Source organism: Monocercomonoides exilis (assembly GCF_001643675.1).
Source record: "Monocercomonoides exilis strain PA203 chromosome Unknown scaffold7-2047599, whole genome shotgun sequence".
NCBI classification, from domain to species: domain Eukaryota; phylum Preaxostyla; order Oxymonadida; family Polymastigidae; genus Monocercomonoides; species Monocercomonoides exilis.
The window spans coordinates 1,804,081-1,819,555 of NW_027150552.1; the positions used below are offsets into that span (position 1 = coordinate 1,804,081).

The following is a 15,475-nucleotide window of genomic DNA, read 5'->3' on the forward strand; positions in this document are numbered from 1 at the left end:
CTCGATCATGAGAGCACCGCCTCTTCCTCCAGAACTTGTATCCTCGCTCACACAGCAGGTGGAGAAGGTTGTGTTCCTCACAGAAAATGTGTTGGCAGTGGAAGATGAGGTGAATGAGATACACCCGCCATTGGTGGCAGTCTGTTGGTTTTGTGGAGCTGAGTCGATGTTGATGATGGTGCAGTTGGTGAGGGAGAGGGAGAGGGCAGGGGAGGTGGAAGAGGAGAGGACACAGCTGGTGGGGGTGGCTGTGGAGGTGATGCCGGTGATGTTGGAGGAGTTGAGGGTGAGTGGAGCTGTGAGGGAGGTGAGGTGGAAGATGCTTTGGCTGTTGAGGGAGAGTTGGGTGATTGCTGTGTGGTTGAGGGCGAGGGAGCCAGCAGTGAGGAAGAAGAGGGGGGTTGTGATTGATGATGAAGATGAGGTTGTTCCGGTGATGGTGGTTGTGTTGAGGTTGAGTGAAGGGGAGTTTTTGGAGAGGTGGAAGAGGATGGGGGTGATTTGGTTTGTGGAGTTGTGGGCGATGGCGAGGGCAGAGACTGTGAGGGAGCCCTGGGTCTGTTGGAAGAGGGCAGAAGTGGAAGATGTATCAGTGGATGATGAAGGAGAGGAAAAAGAAGTTGGTTGGGGAATTCCACTGGAGGCGATGATGGTAGCAGTTGTGGCATTTCCTGTGATTTTTGTATTTGGTGCACGGAATGTGAGAGTCTTTGTGGGAGTGAATGTGGAGAAGAGAAGAGAGAGGGAGGCATCGCTGAAGGGAGCAATGCACCTGAGAGCATACTCCACTGTGGCACATGGGCTTTGCTGTGTTTTGCCGCAGGCATCGACATCACTTCCACTGTTGCCAACGATTTTGTTCTGGTCGATGATTGGAAGCCAGCTGTTGTACATTGAGTTTTCTGCAGTTCCTGCGTTCCAGACTCTTTTCGTTGGGGTTGTTGAGCCACAATTCTCGAATGGAGATTGGATGATGCTGTTTCCATTGAAGAACACATCATTTCCTCTTCCATTTGTTGCGGTGTTGCCATCGAAGAAGCAGAAAGTGATGAATTTTATTCCATTCATCCAGGAATAAGAAGGTTCAAAACAAATTGCTGCACCTCCGAATGTGGAGGAATTTGATGTCAATTTATTATTTATGAACTGGCAATCATTTATCGAAAACTTATTTGGCTTATAATTCGGAGGATTTTTCAATGTTAAAGAACCAGCTGAATCTCCTCCAGAATTTGCAATGCACCTGCATTTGGAAAACAAGAATTTGCAAGTTGAGTTCATATGACCAATCGCAATATACCAGCCAGTTCCATAAAAATCTGTAATTGAACAATTTTCCACTCTGTTTTCTGAAAATAAATAAGCAGAATTTATTTGCGGCCAGCCAACATAAGCAGCTCCTCCATGAGCCGCAGAACAATTTGTTATATTGGATTTTTTAATGTTAACATTTAACGGATATATGCAAAATAATGCTCCTCCTTCCCCATTAGTCGAGCAGTTGTTGAATGAGCAAGAAGTTATTGTGAGATTTGCATTTGTGCAATTAATATAAAGTGCACCTCCATGACTTGATCCACCAGTTGTATCATCCCATTCGCACCATTCAAAGATATAGCTATTCAAATTAGTAAAAGACAATCGACTTAATTTCTCTCTGTGAGTTTCATTTCCAATATGTTCAACAGGATCATTTGGTGCAGATCGAGTTTGGTGGAGGAAAGATGTGTTGAAAGCAGAAAGAGAAGTGAATGGGTTGTTAAGGTTGGGGAGAATGTCTCCATCAATGGGGTTGTGAATGTGGAGGAAGACGGTTGAATGGATGGAGATAGAGGAATGATAGGAAAAAGAGGGAATTATGTGGGTGTTCGCGTGGGTGTTTGTGTTTGTGGTGCTTGTGGTGGTGGTGAATGAGTTGTGCGAGTGTGTGTGATTGGCAGGAATGATGTGTGTGGATTGTGGTGCAGTGGTGATGTTCGTGAAGAGTGTGTGTGAGAGATGGAGATGAATAAGGGAAGAAGAAGGAGTAATGGAAGAAGAAGAAAAAAGGAAGGGCTGAATGAGGGAGATGAAAGAGGAGAAGGAAGAATAAGAGATGGAGAAGGAGGCGGGGATTGGGGAGTGAGTGGAAGAGAGGGAATTTGGAGGGACGGAGAAGAGGGGGAAGGAGAGGAATGCTGGTTGAGGGATTTGGAAAGAGAAGTTTGTGAGGGCGAGGGAGCTGTGGGCAGAGAGGAAAAGCGGGTGGTGTTTGTGATTGTGGTGGGGGTGGATTTGGCAGGTGGTGGAGCGGATGGTGGTGGATGAGTGGTGGTGAGAAGTGAGGAGCGTGCATCCGCAGAGAGGCGCCATGGTGAGATGGCTCGCACACAACGAGCTGTTGATGATTTCGAGACTTGTTTGAACACAGCAGATGCAATTGTCAGCTGCGCTCCAATTCGTTTCCCTCTGAATAGTAAAATTATTGTTACACTTGACATTTTCGTGTGCATTGCTCGACATGCTGTTCCGGATCTCCTCGCTCATTTTTTGCAGAATTTGTGCATTGGCGTTACCCTCAGCATTAAGGCATCTTACACAAAGCAACAGAAATGCAACAATATTGAACGCAGCTTTTGCGCTGGTGAAGCGTCTCACCATGGATGTGGATGCAAACAAAAACTCAAAATGAAAAATTCCTGCGCCCTTTATTAGATTATCTTCAGTTTTATTACGATTTCAAAAATCATCGAAAATATGTATTTTGATAAAGGAATATAAATAGAAAGTGATCATTATGATTGCAATTTGTTCTTTCAACATTTTCTTTTTTCTTTTATCTTTTACTGGGATTTTTTGTTTTCTAATAAATTAAAAATTAACTTTAGAAAAAAAAAAGTTTTGAAAATCTTGAAAAAATAAAGAAAATAAATTGAATATTTTAAACGATAGCACTGCATGATATTTTCAAAAAGGCACAAACATCAAGAAAAGAAATTCCGAAATGTTATAAAAAATAAACTAAATATTTTGTTTTCTATTTTTTCTTTTTGAAAAATCTTCCACAAATGACTTGTCCCCTCAAAGATTCATGAACAAAATCAATTTTCGCCTGCTCAATTATCGTCTGTTTCAGTCTTATTTCCGATCTTTTGAGCAGTTTAGCGTTCCTCCAGCTTCTTCCCTTGCTTTCCGAAATTCCATTTGATTTCATTGAACTTCAAAAGAGAAATCAAAACACTTTAAAGGGAAAGATGATTTTATGAAATGAATATGATTGAAAAGAAAATGATGCTTTCTTTTGGCCATTGGCTTGTCTGTTACAGCCTCTCAGCCAAAAATGCCCACTTTCTCTTTCCATCGCTCTTTCTCCTTCTTTCTCTCCTTCTTTTTCTCCTTCCAATGTGCCTCCTTAAATAATCATCAAGTATTTGATATCCACAGCCCATTCTGAGCGAGCAAGAGAAAAGAAGGCTTCACAAGTGATGAAGAAGACGGAGAAATCACATTCTCAAAACCGTCTTGCATTTTCTGTCCAAAAGGTTTCATTTGCCTCTTTTTTATTCTTCAACAGTTAAACATTCCTCAAATAACACAAATTCGTTTGTTGCGTTGGAAGTTCACAAAACTGTTCTTTTCAAACGAAGATGAAGCAACAATTCCTGATTGTAATTTTTGTTCTTCCTTTGATGATGATGATAATAATATTAATGGAAGTTGGAAGGAATGAAGGAATGAAGAAAAAAATAATAAAATAGAGATTCTCATATGAGATGGCTGATGTGTTGAGAAGTGATTGAAAACAGAGGAATATTTTGAGGAAGATGATGAATTCTCTGTGAAGCAGACGGAGAATATGATGTCATTAGCATAGCCGATTGATGAATGAATTGCAGAAGAATTAGAAAAAAAAACGCTATTTGAGATGATTCGATTGAAGAAGAAGATTGTGAAGATACAAACACCATCAAATATCTGCTTTCTGCTCTTTTATTCAAATAGCTGTCAAATAAATTGTATTCCTGTTGTTTTCTTCAACAAAACTATTGCTCCTTCAAATCATGCTGATGAATTGCCAATCAGAAATTCAATGAAGAAGAGTCAGTGTGAGATGCATTTCTGAAAGTGGAATCTTCAACTTTTTTCTGTTGGACAAATGAATTATTGACATTCTTTCTTGTCTTCTCCAAGAAACAGATGAAGCTGATTCCTTTTCTTCCCTTGCTTCAGTCTCCTCACTTCTGGCAAAGGCCACAAATGAATTCCAAAAGATGCTTCCAAAAATGGCAACTTTTCGAAAAATGCTCAAAAAGAATACGTTTTCATTGAATTCGCTCAATTCTCGCTTGTTCCATCTTCCAGAGAAGGGAAAAAATGAGATAGAAAATACAACCAAAAACAAAAACATGAGCAAAATATGACGAGGAGGAGGAGGAAGAAGAATTTGAAGACGAAGACGAAAAAGATGAAGAAGAAAAAGAAGACGAAGAAGACGAAGAAGACGAAGAAGACGAAGAAGACGAAGAAGACGACGACGACGAAGAAGAAGAAGAAGAGGAGGAGGAGGAGGAAGAAGAAGAAGAAGAAGAAGAAGAAGAAGAAGATCATGTGAATGCAATTGTTGAAATCAAAAGAGATGAGCGTGCGAATATTGATGAGGTGTTGGGCGAAGTGTGAAAAGGAATGGAAGTCTCTTCAGAATGCAATGAGTTTTGCAGGTTGGCAGTGAGAAGTGCAGTCTCATTGGCAGATGAGAAAAAAGTATTTGTTGATGATCAGCATCAACGAGGTTGCGACAGTGGAGAGGAGAAAAAGAAAAGAAACAAGACAAAATGGATACAAAATGAGTTGTTTTGCTGAGCATTCATGCAAAGTCCTTCTGCAGATGTTGTTTCTGAACTGAATCTCTTCTTCTTCTTCTTCTTCTTCTTCTTCTGCTGCTGCTGCTGCTTCTGCTTTTGGCAATTCCGAGACAGTTTTGCAAATGCCAATTAAATGTTTATATAATAATCAAATGATTTTTTAAATATTCTTCGCCAGACTCGCGAGCTTATTAAAGAAAGTGTTTCGTGAAAGCTCGTTATATAATCTTCGTATCCTTCTTCTTCCATCTTTTCAAACATTCCAATTTGGATCTTCTTCCATTCTGCCTTCGCTAATTCTTTATCTGTCCATTTGTTCAATCTTAATGAAAAGGTTGATAATATTCCGAGACAGAACACAATTATGTCATGGTCCAACGTTGGCTCCTGCAGCTCCTCCAAGACAATGCCAACAACTCCGCTTTCCGAAACAACAGAATCTGATATTATATTTTCGTCAGTCAGTAATTCCAAAAGAGAAACGCACAACTTGCGCATTGAATAATCGCAATCTTTTGTTTCCCTGTATAGCCTTGTAACCAATTCCAATAGCTCAACAAACTCTTCTTTCAGCATCATGTAGAAATAGCAACGGCATTTATAAAGCACTTTCAGCCATCTCTTTATCAATATCTCTTCATTTGTTTTTTCTTCTTTATCTTTTCTCTTCCAATCCACAAGTGCATTTAGCTCTTCCAATTCTCTTATTACCTCTCTTCCAAAATGCAGTTCATTCTCAATGACTCTTTTGAAGAGTTCGTCTCCGAGCGATCGGCACATCAAAAATTGCCAAGCAGATTGATAGGCAATTCGAGTTAGATTCCGTTGTTCCTGATGATATTGGATAATTTCTTTAATCTCGCTCAAGAACAGTTTTTCCATCAAATACTGACAGTAAATTAGAAAATGACAACAAATAAACAAAGAAGAAACAATTCCACACTGTAAATTTGTCTATGTTTCTCAAAGCCAGCAAAGCCATTTCCACCTCTTTTCGCGTTTCCTCGCTTTTCTCCTTGTTCAATGCAACCTTCAGAAGGCAAGGCACGCTAATTGAAACAATTTCTTTTGACGTGATTCCTATACAATTATGCAACATTAAATAACATTCGCAAAGATCGATCAAAAGCTTTTCGTTCTTTTCTTCTTTTTTCTGTTCTTCTATTATTTTCCCCGCAAATCTTTCGTTCAATGAAGATTCATTAAAGCAATGACTCCATATATTTGCCACCTCTTTGCAATATCCTATGCACTTCAGCAACACAACAGCATTCTCCAACGACAGTTTCTTTTCATCGAGCATTTTGTTTATTTTATCGAAATTTTCTTTCTTTAAAATGGAGCTCAGTTCAAGTGTGCTCATCTTCATAACTATCCCAACAATTTCCTCAATTTTCGCTTTTTGCTCTGAATCAGTGCAATTTGTTAGTTGCAACAGATCTTCTGGAAAGTTTAAATTTTCAAAAAAAAAATTATCAAAATAAATTAATCGTCCATTCCTCTGCTCAAAGATCTGGCACACCCAGAAATATTTGCTCCCTTGAATGCGTCTGTGCAATCGCAAAATAAAAATAAAAAAAACAAACACATTCATTTTCGTGTAATTCAAGGAATGTTCAAATCAAAAAAATACTATAACTCCCGTTGTCATATATAATAAATAAGCATTGAACACTTCTTCCTTTTCCATCTTTTTCTATTGCCTCAAAGCAAGCGAATTCAAGAACAAAAAATATTCAGTATTTCGGATATATAAATAAGGGTTATCAACCTATAATTTTTTAAAATGTGAATGATTCTTGTTTTGTGATTATCGCGAACAGAAAAGGTTCGGACTGTTAAGTGGCTGTGGAACAGATGCAAAAATGCGAGTTGTTGCACAGACGAAAGGGAATATATCTTTTTGCAAAAGGAACAGCTTGGGGCTATTTGCATTTGTTGTTTGTGAAACTGGAATTGAATAATAATTTTGCAAAAAAATTAAATTTGCTGTCGCATGTTACAAAAAATGTTTGGAAACGCCTGCTGCGCCTTTAAAAATGCAGAATTGGAATGATTAACATCCAAAAATGTGAACGAAATGTGTCTGAAAGATTCGATTGGATAGCTTGCTCATTTCATATGAAATGCAACTCACAGACAGCACGCCTTGAAAGCGATGCGTAGGATTTAGTTTCAGTGATCATCGGGAAACCTGCATTTTATCGAAAAGGAATGCAATTATCTGTTGGACAACTGATGAAGCAAGGCGAGTGAAATTTTGAGCAGAAAAATATTGGAAGCAGTCATGCTGGCCATCATTGGAGATTTGAGGTTTGAAAAGATTTTGAAAAATGATAACCATCCTGCTGCGTTTGAAGAGAGTGCATTTTCGTCTGGTTCAACAAACTATCTCAAGATGGATTCTCAACTTCAGAAGCTATTCTGTGCCTGAGAGCTGATAAATTGTCTTCCACTTATTTTATTTTGTGCTGACAAGCTATTTGGGAGAACAAGAAAACTGGATGAGTTGGTAAGTTACAGACGATTACAAATGGAAACTATTGAAAGACAAAATAGATGGTTGAATAGTTTTTTGAAAAGGAAGATATTTTAATGAGTCCAGCTTTGCTATGAAAGGGAGAAGCAGAAGAAAAGAACTGAAATTCTTCTCGAAAGAGCCAGAAATTTTGTGATTTTGCCTGTTTGTGTTGCATTCAAAAGCGAAGCATTGAATTCTTCCATCTTCTTTGGATGCCTTTTCACCTGGTTTATGCCTAAAATGAGCTTTTTGGCAAAAAGTCATTTGTCGTTTCTGATGTTCGGAATGTTTGACAGAAGCAGTGTCTTCACCAGAGCGGATGTGCTTTCTGAGGATTTGCATTCAGAATGCATCAGACTTTTCGTGTGATTCATTGTTCCTCTTTGTCATTTCCAAAATCGTTTGGCAGAAGCATCCGATGGAAGCTGTTATGACAAGCATTGCCCTTCTTGCGGGGTGGCAGAATTGAGTGCAGTGTGAAAGGTCCCTGAAATAAGGAGAGGAATTTGTGTTGTAGGCGAAGACTTGCCCAAAAGAAAGGGGGAAAGAGGGAAGCGGAGCACAGGGAGGAGAGGGAAAAAGAGGAGAAAGAAGAGAGGCAGGATATAATTGATGAAGATGAATGGACATGCGATTTGACAGAAAGAAAGTGAAGGGGAGAAAGGAGAAGAAAAAGGAAAAATAGGGATTTTTTGTTTTTAATTGGGGAAAGACTGAAAAGCAGAAGTATTTTTTGCATCAGAGAAGAATGAGATCAGATTGTCATGTGAGCCAACTGTTTCTCTCAACAAGGCGATTTGCACACGCAAAGGCCTCTTTGGAGAGACAGGTTGTTCCAAAGCAATTGACACTCAGACACAAAAACAGAAGAACAGCAATTGGAGTGATATTTTACGAGACAGTTATTTCTGCGCGGCCAAGGATCAAATAAAGGGTAATATTTGCGATTGGAACTATGAGAGTGGATGAATGGAAAGGCAAGTGGCCTTTCAAAAAATGTTTGTTTTTATTTTTTTGATGAGCATGTGAATTCAGCTAAACGTTATTTTCCTTGTTTTTCTGTAAAAATTATTCAAATCTTCATTTTCAAACATAAATGATTTCATTCCAACAAACTTCATTGTTATACACTTTTCAATCAGTAATTTCGAATGAATTTTAATTTTGTTGATTTGCATATAAATTTTAACAATCAATTTCAGTTCTTGCAAAAATTATCAAAGTTCTTCATTTGACAATAATAATAATAATGGACTGTCCAAAATAAACTTTCTCATGAGTATGCTCAACGCATCATTATAAAACCTATGAAAATGAATGGAACATGTAATGATTATTCAATCAAAAAAACATTTATCCTTCTGGATATGAAGGTGATCAACTTATTTTACGCTTGTATGCAAATTGCACAAGAATGTCATTTCTTGTTTCTTTCATTTTTTATTGTAGAATTTGTTTTGAAATCGTTGCAACATAAAAAAATTAAATTAGGAATTGTTTATCTTTGCAATTCCATTTCAAAAATAAAAATCCAAAAAAAAAAAAAAGAAAGAAAGAAAAAAAGAAAAAGAAAAAAGAAAAAAAAGAAAAAGAAAAAGAAAAAGAAAAGAAAAGAGCATCATTTCTTCAAATATTCACAAAATAATCAGAAATATTCAACGATAGTCCATGATAATATCGTCTGAAAAGAAAATTAAATATTTCATAAAAGCTTATGATGATATCTTCGTATCCTTCTTCTTCCATTTTTTCAAAAGCCTTTCTTATTGTTGCTTTTCTTTTCACTTCTTCCATTTCATCTTTCTTCTTTTCTTTCAATTTCCTCAATAAATCGAGTAAAAAGTGAAAGACATTTAATGAGAGTCTATCGTCCAATGTTGGCTGCTTAATTTCCTCCAAAACGTCATCAACAGCTCCTCCTTTCATCAACTCTTCAACTGCTTCAAATCTGTTTGTCGTTCTTTTAAACAACACAAGGCATTGCTCACTAATTACTCTGTAATTATCCCTTGATGCTCTGAACAACCTTGTTATGCTACCAATCAGCCAAACAAATTCTGCATTCCACAATTTGAAATAGGTAAAATTTTGTTCCAAGGTTCCCAGCCATCTCAGTATAATTAGCTCTTTTTTTTTATCTTTTCTTCTTTCTTCTTTCTCCTCTTCTTTTCTCTTCCAATCCACATTTCCTCTGAGCTCTTCCAGCTCTCTTACTGCCTCTCTTCCAAAACGCAGCTCATTCACAATCACTTCATCCAAGCTGTCATCATTGAAGAATCTGCTCATTAAAAATTTCCAGGCAGTCTGATAGTCAAGTCGAGCGAGGTTTCGATGTTCCTGGTGATATTCAATGATCTCTTTGATTTCCTTAAAATACAGTTCTCTTTTCATTTCCTTAGCAAAAAAGGAGCATAAAACAATTCAATCTCGTCAAAAAGGATAAAAGAAGTGTTCAAACAATATATTCGTTAATGTTGCTCAGCGCCAGCAAAGCCATTTCCACTTCTGTTTGAACTTCCTCGCTTTCATCTTTGGCAGATGCAACTTTCAGGAGGCAAGGCACGCATATCAAAATCAACTCCAAAGAAGCCCACTTGCTCAACAAAAGATAGCTTTCACAAAGATCAACAAGCAAACTTTCTTCATTTTCTTCATTTTTCTTTTCTTCATCAGCAATCATCTGTTTGAATCTTCTGCTCAGTGAAGATATTTCAAAGCATGGATTCCACACATTTTTCAGCATTTTGCAATATCCCATATGCTTTTGAAACAGAATGGTATTGTTCATCGACAATTTCTTTTCATCAATCATTTTGAGTATTTTGTTGAATATTTCTTCGTTGATAATGGATTTAAATTCTTCTTTATTCATTCCATCAATCTATTCATTCATTTCTTCAATTTTCTGCTTCTGTTCAGCTTCATTGCAATGTTCAAGTTCACTAAACAATTCTGTGAATAGAAAATAGTTTAATCAGAATAAGCCAGAATTCAAATGCTACAATGAATACAAACTTGTGAACTTTTTCGTTCTGTCTGTCTCCTATATACAGATTTTTTTTTATAAAAAAATTGAATGAAGAAAGCAATGCCATTTTGATATTCACAATGAAAGTTCAAAAGATTGGACAGTAGAATCAGATGAAAAATAAAAACTCATAAAAGATGAAAGAAACATATGCATTCAAACTGTTTCATCTTCCGCGAACATTTTCGACTTGTAATTTCAAAGAAAAAGAACGCTTTGTTCTTTCTCTTTGTTGTTATGGATGTTTTGATCAAAGTTTTTTTCAAAAGGAATATTGATTAACAAAGTGAGAGTTCAATTAATGAACATTTCCCAAATAATTAGAAGAATTATTTCCAATGATGGCAGCTGGAATTGGAGGAAATGTAATTATACGAAAATTCCATCTTTCGAATCACTGAGATTCATTGTCCAAGGAAATATAACGATTTTTGTTTTGAATGGAAATATATGAATGAATGCATTTTATATTGTTCTATTGATTGCAAAGATATTTTCATCCGTATCCTCTCCAGAGCGCAGGAATATGAGTTATTGTTGAAATGGATAATCTCAGCTTTGAAGGGCGTAATGATGAGAACAGTGCTGATAATTGTATAGTAATTAGATAATATGATAATATGTGCAAGAGCCATGCTTTCCATAATTTTTATTCGAGCGAGAAATGAAAACAAACAGATTATTCTTTTTTGAATATTGATAAAAGAGGACTGAATACAGTGAAAAATGGAGAACAGTCATGGTAATGTTGCAATAAAGGAATGTAATGTAGGAGAACTGATTGGGGAGCTTTTGGACAACGAGAGAAACTGACAATATGAAAAGCAAGATATTTTACTGAAATGAAGAAGAGGGAAGAGGAAAAGAAACGAAAGAAGTGTGTCTTTTGTTGAGATTTCTACGCAATTGATAATTCCTTATTTTGGTTCTATTTTTGGATTGAAAAACTTGTTGTGCTTTTTTTCATCATTATAAAGATCTTTCGGGCAGCAAAGAATAATTACTATGAAATTTGCAATCAGTTCATTTATTCCATCCGACCTGCTGCGAGAAACAGTGCTGTGGTAATTAAAGACTTGTTGAATGAAGGAGCTTGATGTTGTCATTCATGAAACGGATCGATTCAAAGCGACAATTTCATCAGCCGAAGGCTATTTAAGATTTTTCGAAAATGCTTGTGAAAAATCGAAGAGCACGAACAGAAAAGCAAACGATAATGCAATACAAAAAGAGATTAAAAGAAAAATTTTTGACAAAATGGAAGAAGAAGAATATAAAGACAGTCAAACAAGCTTTCTGGATGTGTTTCTTTGCGTGAATTAGAATTATTAAAAGATAATTTTTGAAGATTATTTCGATAACTTTGATGGTTTTCGAAACATTTGCATTTCAGATACATATAAAGACATGGACAAAACCCGGGAAAGGGACAAAACCCGGGAATGTCCAATCAATTGAAAAGTTTTTCAACAATTGACTCCGCTTCCTGATTTCTTTTTTTTTTTAATTAACAAAAATAAATATTTATTTGAAAAAAAATGTTCATACGATGTTTTTTTAATATTTTTTTCTTAATTACAAATGAAATGAGCTTTCAAAATCACTATCGAAAAGAAACATTGGCTGATATGAGACCATACGAAAATAATCAAACAAAATGAAAAAAATTCTATCATCAAGTTGCGAAACAAAATTGTTTGAAAAGAAAAGTCGCTTTCAGCTGAAATAAAATAGTTTTCCCCATTTTGTTTCAGACACTTGTTTTCTTTTTCGTTTTTCTCCTGAAAACAAAGAAGATTCATCCATTTCTTCTTCACAAGTTTGTTCCGATATCTTGCATTTTGTTTTCCCATCGCATTTATCCTCTTTTGCTTTCCTCTCTGACATTTGCTTTTGCATACTGCCTTTCACGGTTCTGGATTCGCTTTTTTCTTTTTCTCAGAATTATAAAATAAGAATAAATTAGATAATCATTTCATTCAAATTTAATGAAATTTCTCAAACCTTCTTCACTTGGTTCGTTCTCCTGAACAAAATCATCACTTGTTAAAACTTTCATGTTAAAGACTCCATTTGAAGCACGGGCCGATGAACTAAAAGTAGATATTTTTGTAATTGAAGACTGATTGGGCAGTCGGTCTAAAACAACTGACGGATCAAATGGCTCAATCCCGCAAGCGTTGAACGATTTTTTTATAGTTCTAGGTTCCAACGCAGCACTCACAGCATCTGCCAATGCTGGCACAAGAGCTTTTCTATATGACGATATTACGCTTTCGGTTGGAGGCTGAAAAGATGAATACAGTCTTTTTTTGAATTGGGCAAACACATAGCGATCAAGCGGTTGTGTCAAGTGTGTGGTGTGCGAAGGAAGAATAATAATTTCGATTGAATGTTCACGACACCATGTGATAACAGGCCAGCAAAGCCTCGATGAATGCCCATCCATTATAATAAGCGCCGATGCTTCCGATCCATGCAGTTCAATTCTTTTTTTGTTAACAGCGGGTAAAATGTTTTTCATCATGATTTCTTCAAAGTCATTTTTTGTCATCCACCCGCTTCCGTTGGCCACTATTGCAAGTCGATGATATTTTAATAATGCAAGATCTTTTGGTACAGTTTTTGAGGGCCAAATCATCACTGGATTAATAGAAGATCCATGTGCAAAAACTCCGAAAACCAAAGTTGCGTTGGGCTGATGTTGTTGGGAGTGCAACATTGGATCTTCTTGATCTGATCGTTTGATTACGAAATCGTTATCAGAATGTCACAAACTGACTCCTGTTTCGTCTATATTCAATATCAGATCGGCGCAAATTTTGTTCGTTCTTATTGTGTTCCCCAGCAATGAAAACCACGCTGAAATGTTTTCAGTTGAAGATGCTAGCAACCTTTTCACATCAATGGATTTTGGTTTTACCATTTGCAAGGCATTGCTTCTTTTTATGAACCGTCTTGCCCATTTTTCATTTATTTCTGCCAATTTGCTGTTGTCATCCTTGTTTCGGTTTTTTCTTTGCAAGACGTGTTCAGCCTGAAAATACAACATCAAAAAAGTTAATTCATATTTTTAAACAAAAACCAAACTATTTTAATGATGTCTTTGAATGTTATTTTATTCATTGAAAGTAAAAGAGATTTGGCACAATCTTTTATTTCTTCTTGTTCATCTTTGTTGAACAAATTCGGTCTGCCATTGTGTTGGGTATCTCTTCCCTGATTTAAAAAAGAGATATGTCGATATAGAGCTGAAGAAGAAACTAAGCCAGATGAAATAATTCTTTTGTGTGTAATCTCTTTTCTTGAAAGAAAAAAATTAATTTTTTTCAACTTTTGAATTTAATCTTCTGAATTCTGCGGTGGCTAAAACCTTTGAAAGTTCTGAAGACGAAGAAAAGGAAGACATATTGAAAAAAAAAAGCAAACATTATGGCTTTGCGATCCATTTATTTAATTGAATTTGATCAATGATTTCATCATTTTAAAAAAAGTTAAATATGGCACAATAGAAGAACAAAAGGAAGATGTTTGATTTTTTCAATATCAAATTCTTCAACTCACTTTTTCTTTTTTGAGTTTTTCATTAGACATTCCCGGGTTTTGTCCCTTTCCCGGGTTTTGTCCATTTCTTTATGAATATGCGATTTCCACGTCATCTGCACGTGAACACTGTATTTTCTCTCATTTATTTTTATTTAGGAAAACAGATTTTCTCTTTCAAAAATATTTTTTGTCCGAAGCGCCAATTTAACAAATAAATAATAAAGGAAAGAAAGAAAAAGAAAAAGATAAAGAATAAAAAGATTAATATTTTTTCACAAAGCATAGGCCAAGTTTCAAAAAACAAAAACAAAATAAAGAAAGAAATTATTAGAAGGAAAGAAACACACCTTCCATCACCACTCTTTTTTTTAAAAAAGTTATCCACTTTATAACTTTGATTATAGAAATAATTTCAGAGCAAACGCTGACCTTAAATAAGTTAATTGAAAAAATAACAAGATATCATATTTTTCTTTTTGGTATTTGGAACATTGACTGACCAGAAGGAAATTTCCTAAGTGCGATATAACCAAACAAATATTGAAGCTGAAGGATAATTTTGTGTTTATTCATAACAATTGTTTTGAAATTTCTCTTTTTGTTAATGATGGAATATAATGTTAATTAAAACAACTATTTTTCACTCCATTTTTTATAATGACGATGATCCATCGATTTTTTATTTCATTCACATTTGATAATAAGATCAACAAAATAATTTTTTTCGAGGACCCTTATTTAAAATTTTCTAATTGTTGAATTTTTATTTCTTTGTTTTTCAGAGAAGGACAAGCTTTTATGTTCCGCACAATGATGCCACTTATCCAACTGACACTTGTTGTGTGGGTGGCATCGTTTTCACTTCAAATCAAGATGGGATTGAACAACAAAGATATGATTATTAAAAAAGATGATATCAGTGACATCAGCAATGTCTCTTCCAATAAAATTTCGATTTTACATAAAGAAAACATTTGCGAGGGGGACATACGAAGATGCATCGCTTTTCCTGACTTATTTGAGAAAAGAAATGCATTGTTCGACCAAACATCAATATCAACGCATTTCAGAGTGAAAAATTCAACACTTCGAGAAAGAAGGTTAATGTTCTTCAGGGAAGAGAAGCATGCTTTCTGTGTATCCGCTTCAGATTCGTTGCTCCGAATTGAAGATATAAAGGCAGTTTTTGAAAGAGGATCATTCAATACCCTTTTTCGAATGAATGAAGGCGATATTAAAATCCGAAATATCACACTACTGACGAAATACGAAAACACAGAAGTGACTTCATTAGTCACTTGGAATGGCAATGTGAATCACATGAATGTGAGAGAAAAAGTGTTTTTGGAAGATTCATTGTTTTCTTCAATGATGATGATGCCTTTTTTATCTCTGCTTGGATCATCAACAATGCTGTGCACGACCATTGATAATGTTGCATTTTTCAACATCACTTCATGCATCGCACACAAAGAGACAGGCATCAGGAAAGAAAATGTGTTCCTTCAGAAGTCCTTCATTTCAAATTGCGAAATAAAT

At 35.8% G+C, this 15,475-nt stretch overlaps 6 protein-coding genes across 6 annotated transcripts; 2 read left to right on the forward strand and 4 right to left on the reverse strand.

Annotated features, from left to right (window-relative positions):
* Positions 1–7: 7 nt before the first annotated feature.
* MONOS_2009 (uncharacterized protein) lies at positions 8–1,078 on the forward strand (the record flags this gene model as incomplete). The annotated part of the gene is made up of 1 exon (XM_067871898.1): positions 8–1,078. The coding sequence occupies one exon, from the start codon at positions 8–10 to the stop codon at positions 1,076–1,078; it is 1,071 nt and encodes a 356-aa protein (XP_067733599.1).
* A 778-nt stretch (positions 1,079–1,856) lies between these two features.
* On the reverse strand, positions 1,857–2,492 carry MONOS_2010 (uncharacterized protein; the record flags this gene model as incomplete). The annotated part of the gene is made up of 1 exon (XM_067871900.1): positions 1,857–2,492. The coding sequence occupies one exon, from the start codon at positions 2,490–2,492 to the stop codon at positions 1,857–1,859; it is 636 nt and encodes a 211-aa protein (XP_067733600.1).
* A 1,577-nt stretch (positions 2,493–4,069) lies between these two features.
* MONOS_17110 (uncharacterized protein) lies at positions 4,070–4,656 on the forward strand (the record flags this gene model as incomplete). Its single annotated transcript, XM_067869999.1, has 2 exons — positions 4,070–4,079; positions 4,391–4,656. The coding sequence occupies 2 exons, from the start codon at positions 4,070–4,072 to the stop codon at positions 4,654–4,656; spliced, it is 276 nt and encodes a 91-aa protein (XP_067733601.1).
* A 314-nt stretch (positions 4,657–4,970) lies between these two features.
* Positions 4,971–6,254, reverse strand: MONOS_2011 (uncharacterized protein; the record flags this gene model as incomplete). Its single annotated transcript, XM_067871901.1, has 2 exons — positions 5,785–6,254; positions 4,971–5,729 (listed from the first exon to the last, which is right to left on the reverse strand). The coding sequence occupies exons 1-2, from the start codon at positions 6,208–6,210 to the stop codon at positions 4,971–4,973; spliced, it is 1,185 nt and encodes a 394-aa protein (XP_067733602.1). The 5' UTR covers positions 6,211–6,254.
* A 2,734-nt stretch (positions 6,255–8,988) lies between these two features.
* On the reverse strand, positions 8,989–10,627 carry MONOS_2012 (uncharacterized protein; the record flags this gene model as incomplete). Its single annotated transcript, XM_067871902.1, has 4 exons — positions 10,553–10,627; positions 10,378–10,405; positions 9,821–10,314; positions 8,989–9,756 (listed from the first exon to the last, which is right to left on the reverse strand). Exons 3-4 carry the CDS (start codon positions 10,232–10,234, stop codon positions 8,989–8,991), a joined length of 1,182 nt encoding a protein of 393 aa, XP_067733603.1. The 5' UTR covers positions 10,235–10,314; positions 10,378–10,405; positions 10,553–10,627.
* A 1,738-nt stretch (positions 10,628–12,365) lies between these two features.
* On the reverse strand, positions 12,366–13,112 carry MONOS_2013 (putative DDE superfamily endonuclease; the record flags this gene model as incomplete). The annotated part of the gene is made up of 1 exon (XM_067871903.1): positions 12,366–13,112. The coding sequence occupies one exon, from the start codon at positions 13,110–13,112 to the stop codon at positions 12,366–12,368; it is 747 nt and encodes a 248-aa protein (XP_067733604.1).
* Between the last annotated feature and the right edge of the window lie 2,363 nt (positions 13,113–15,475).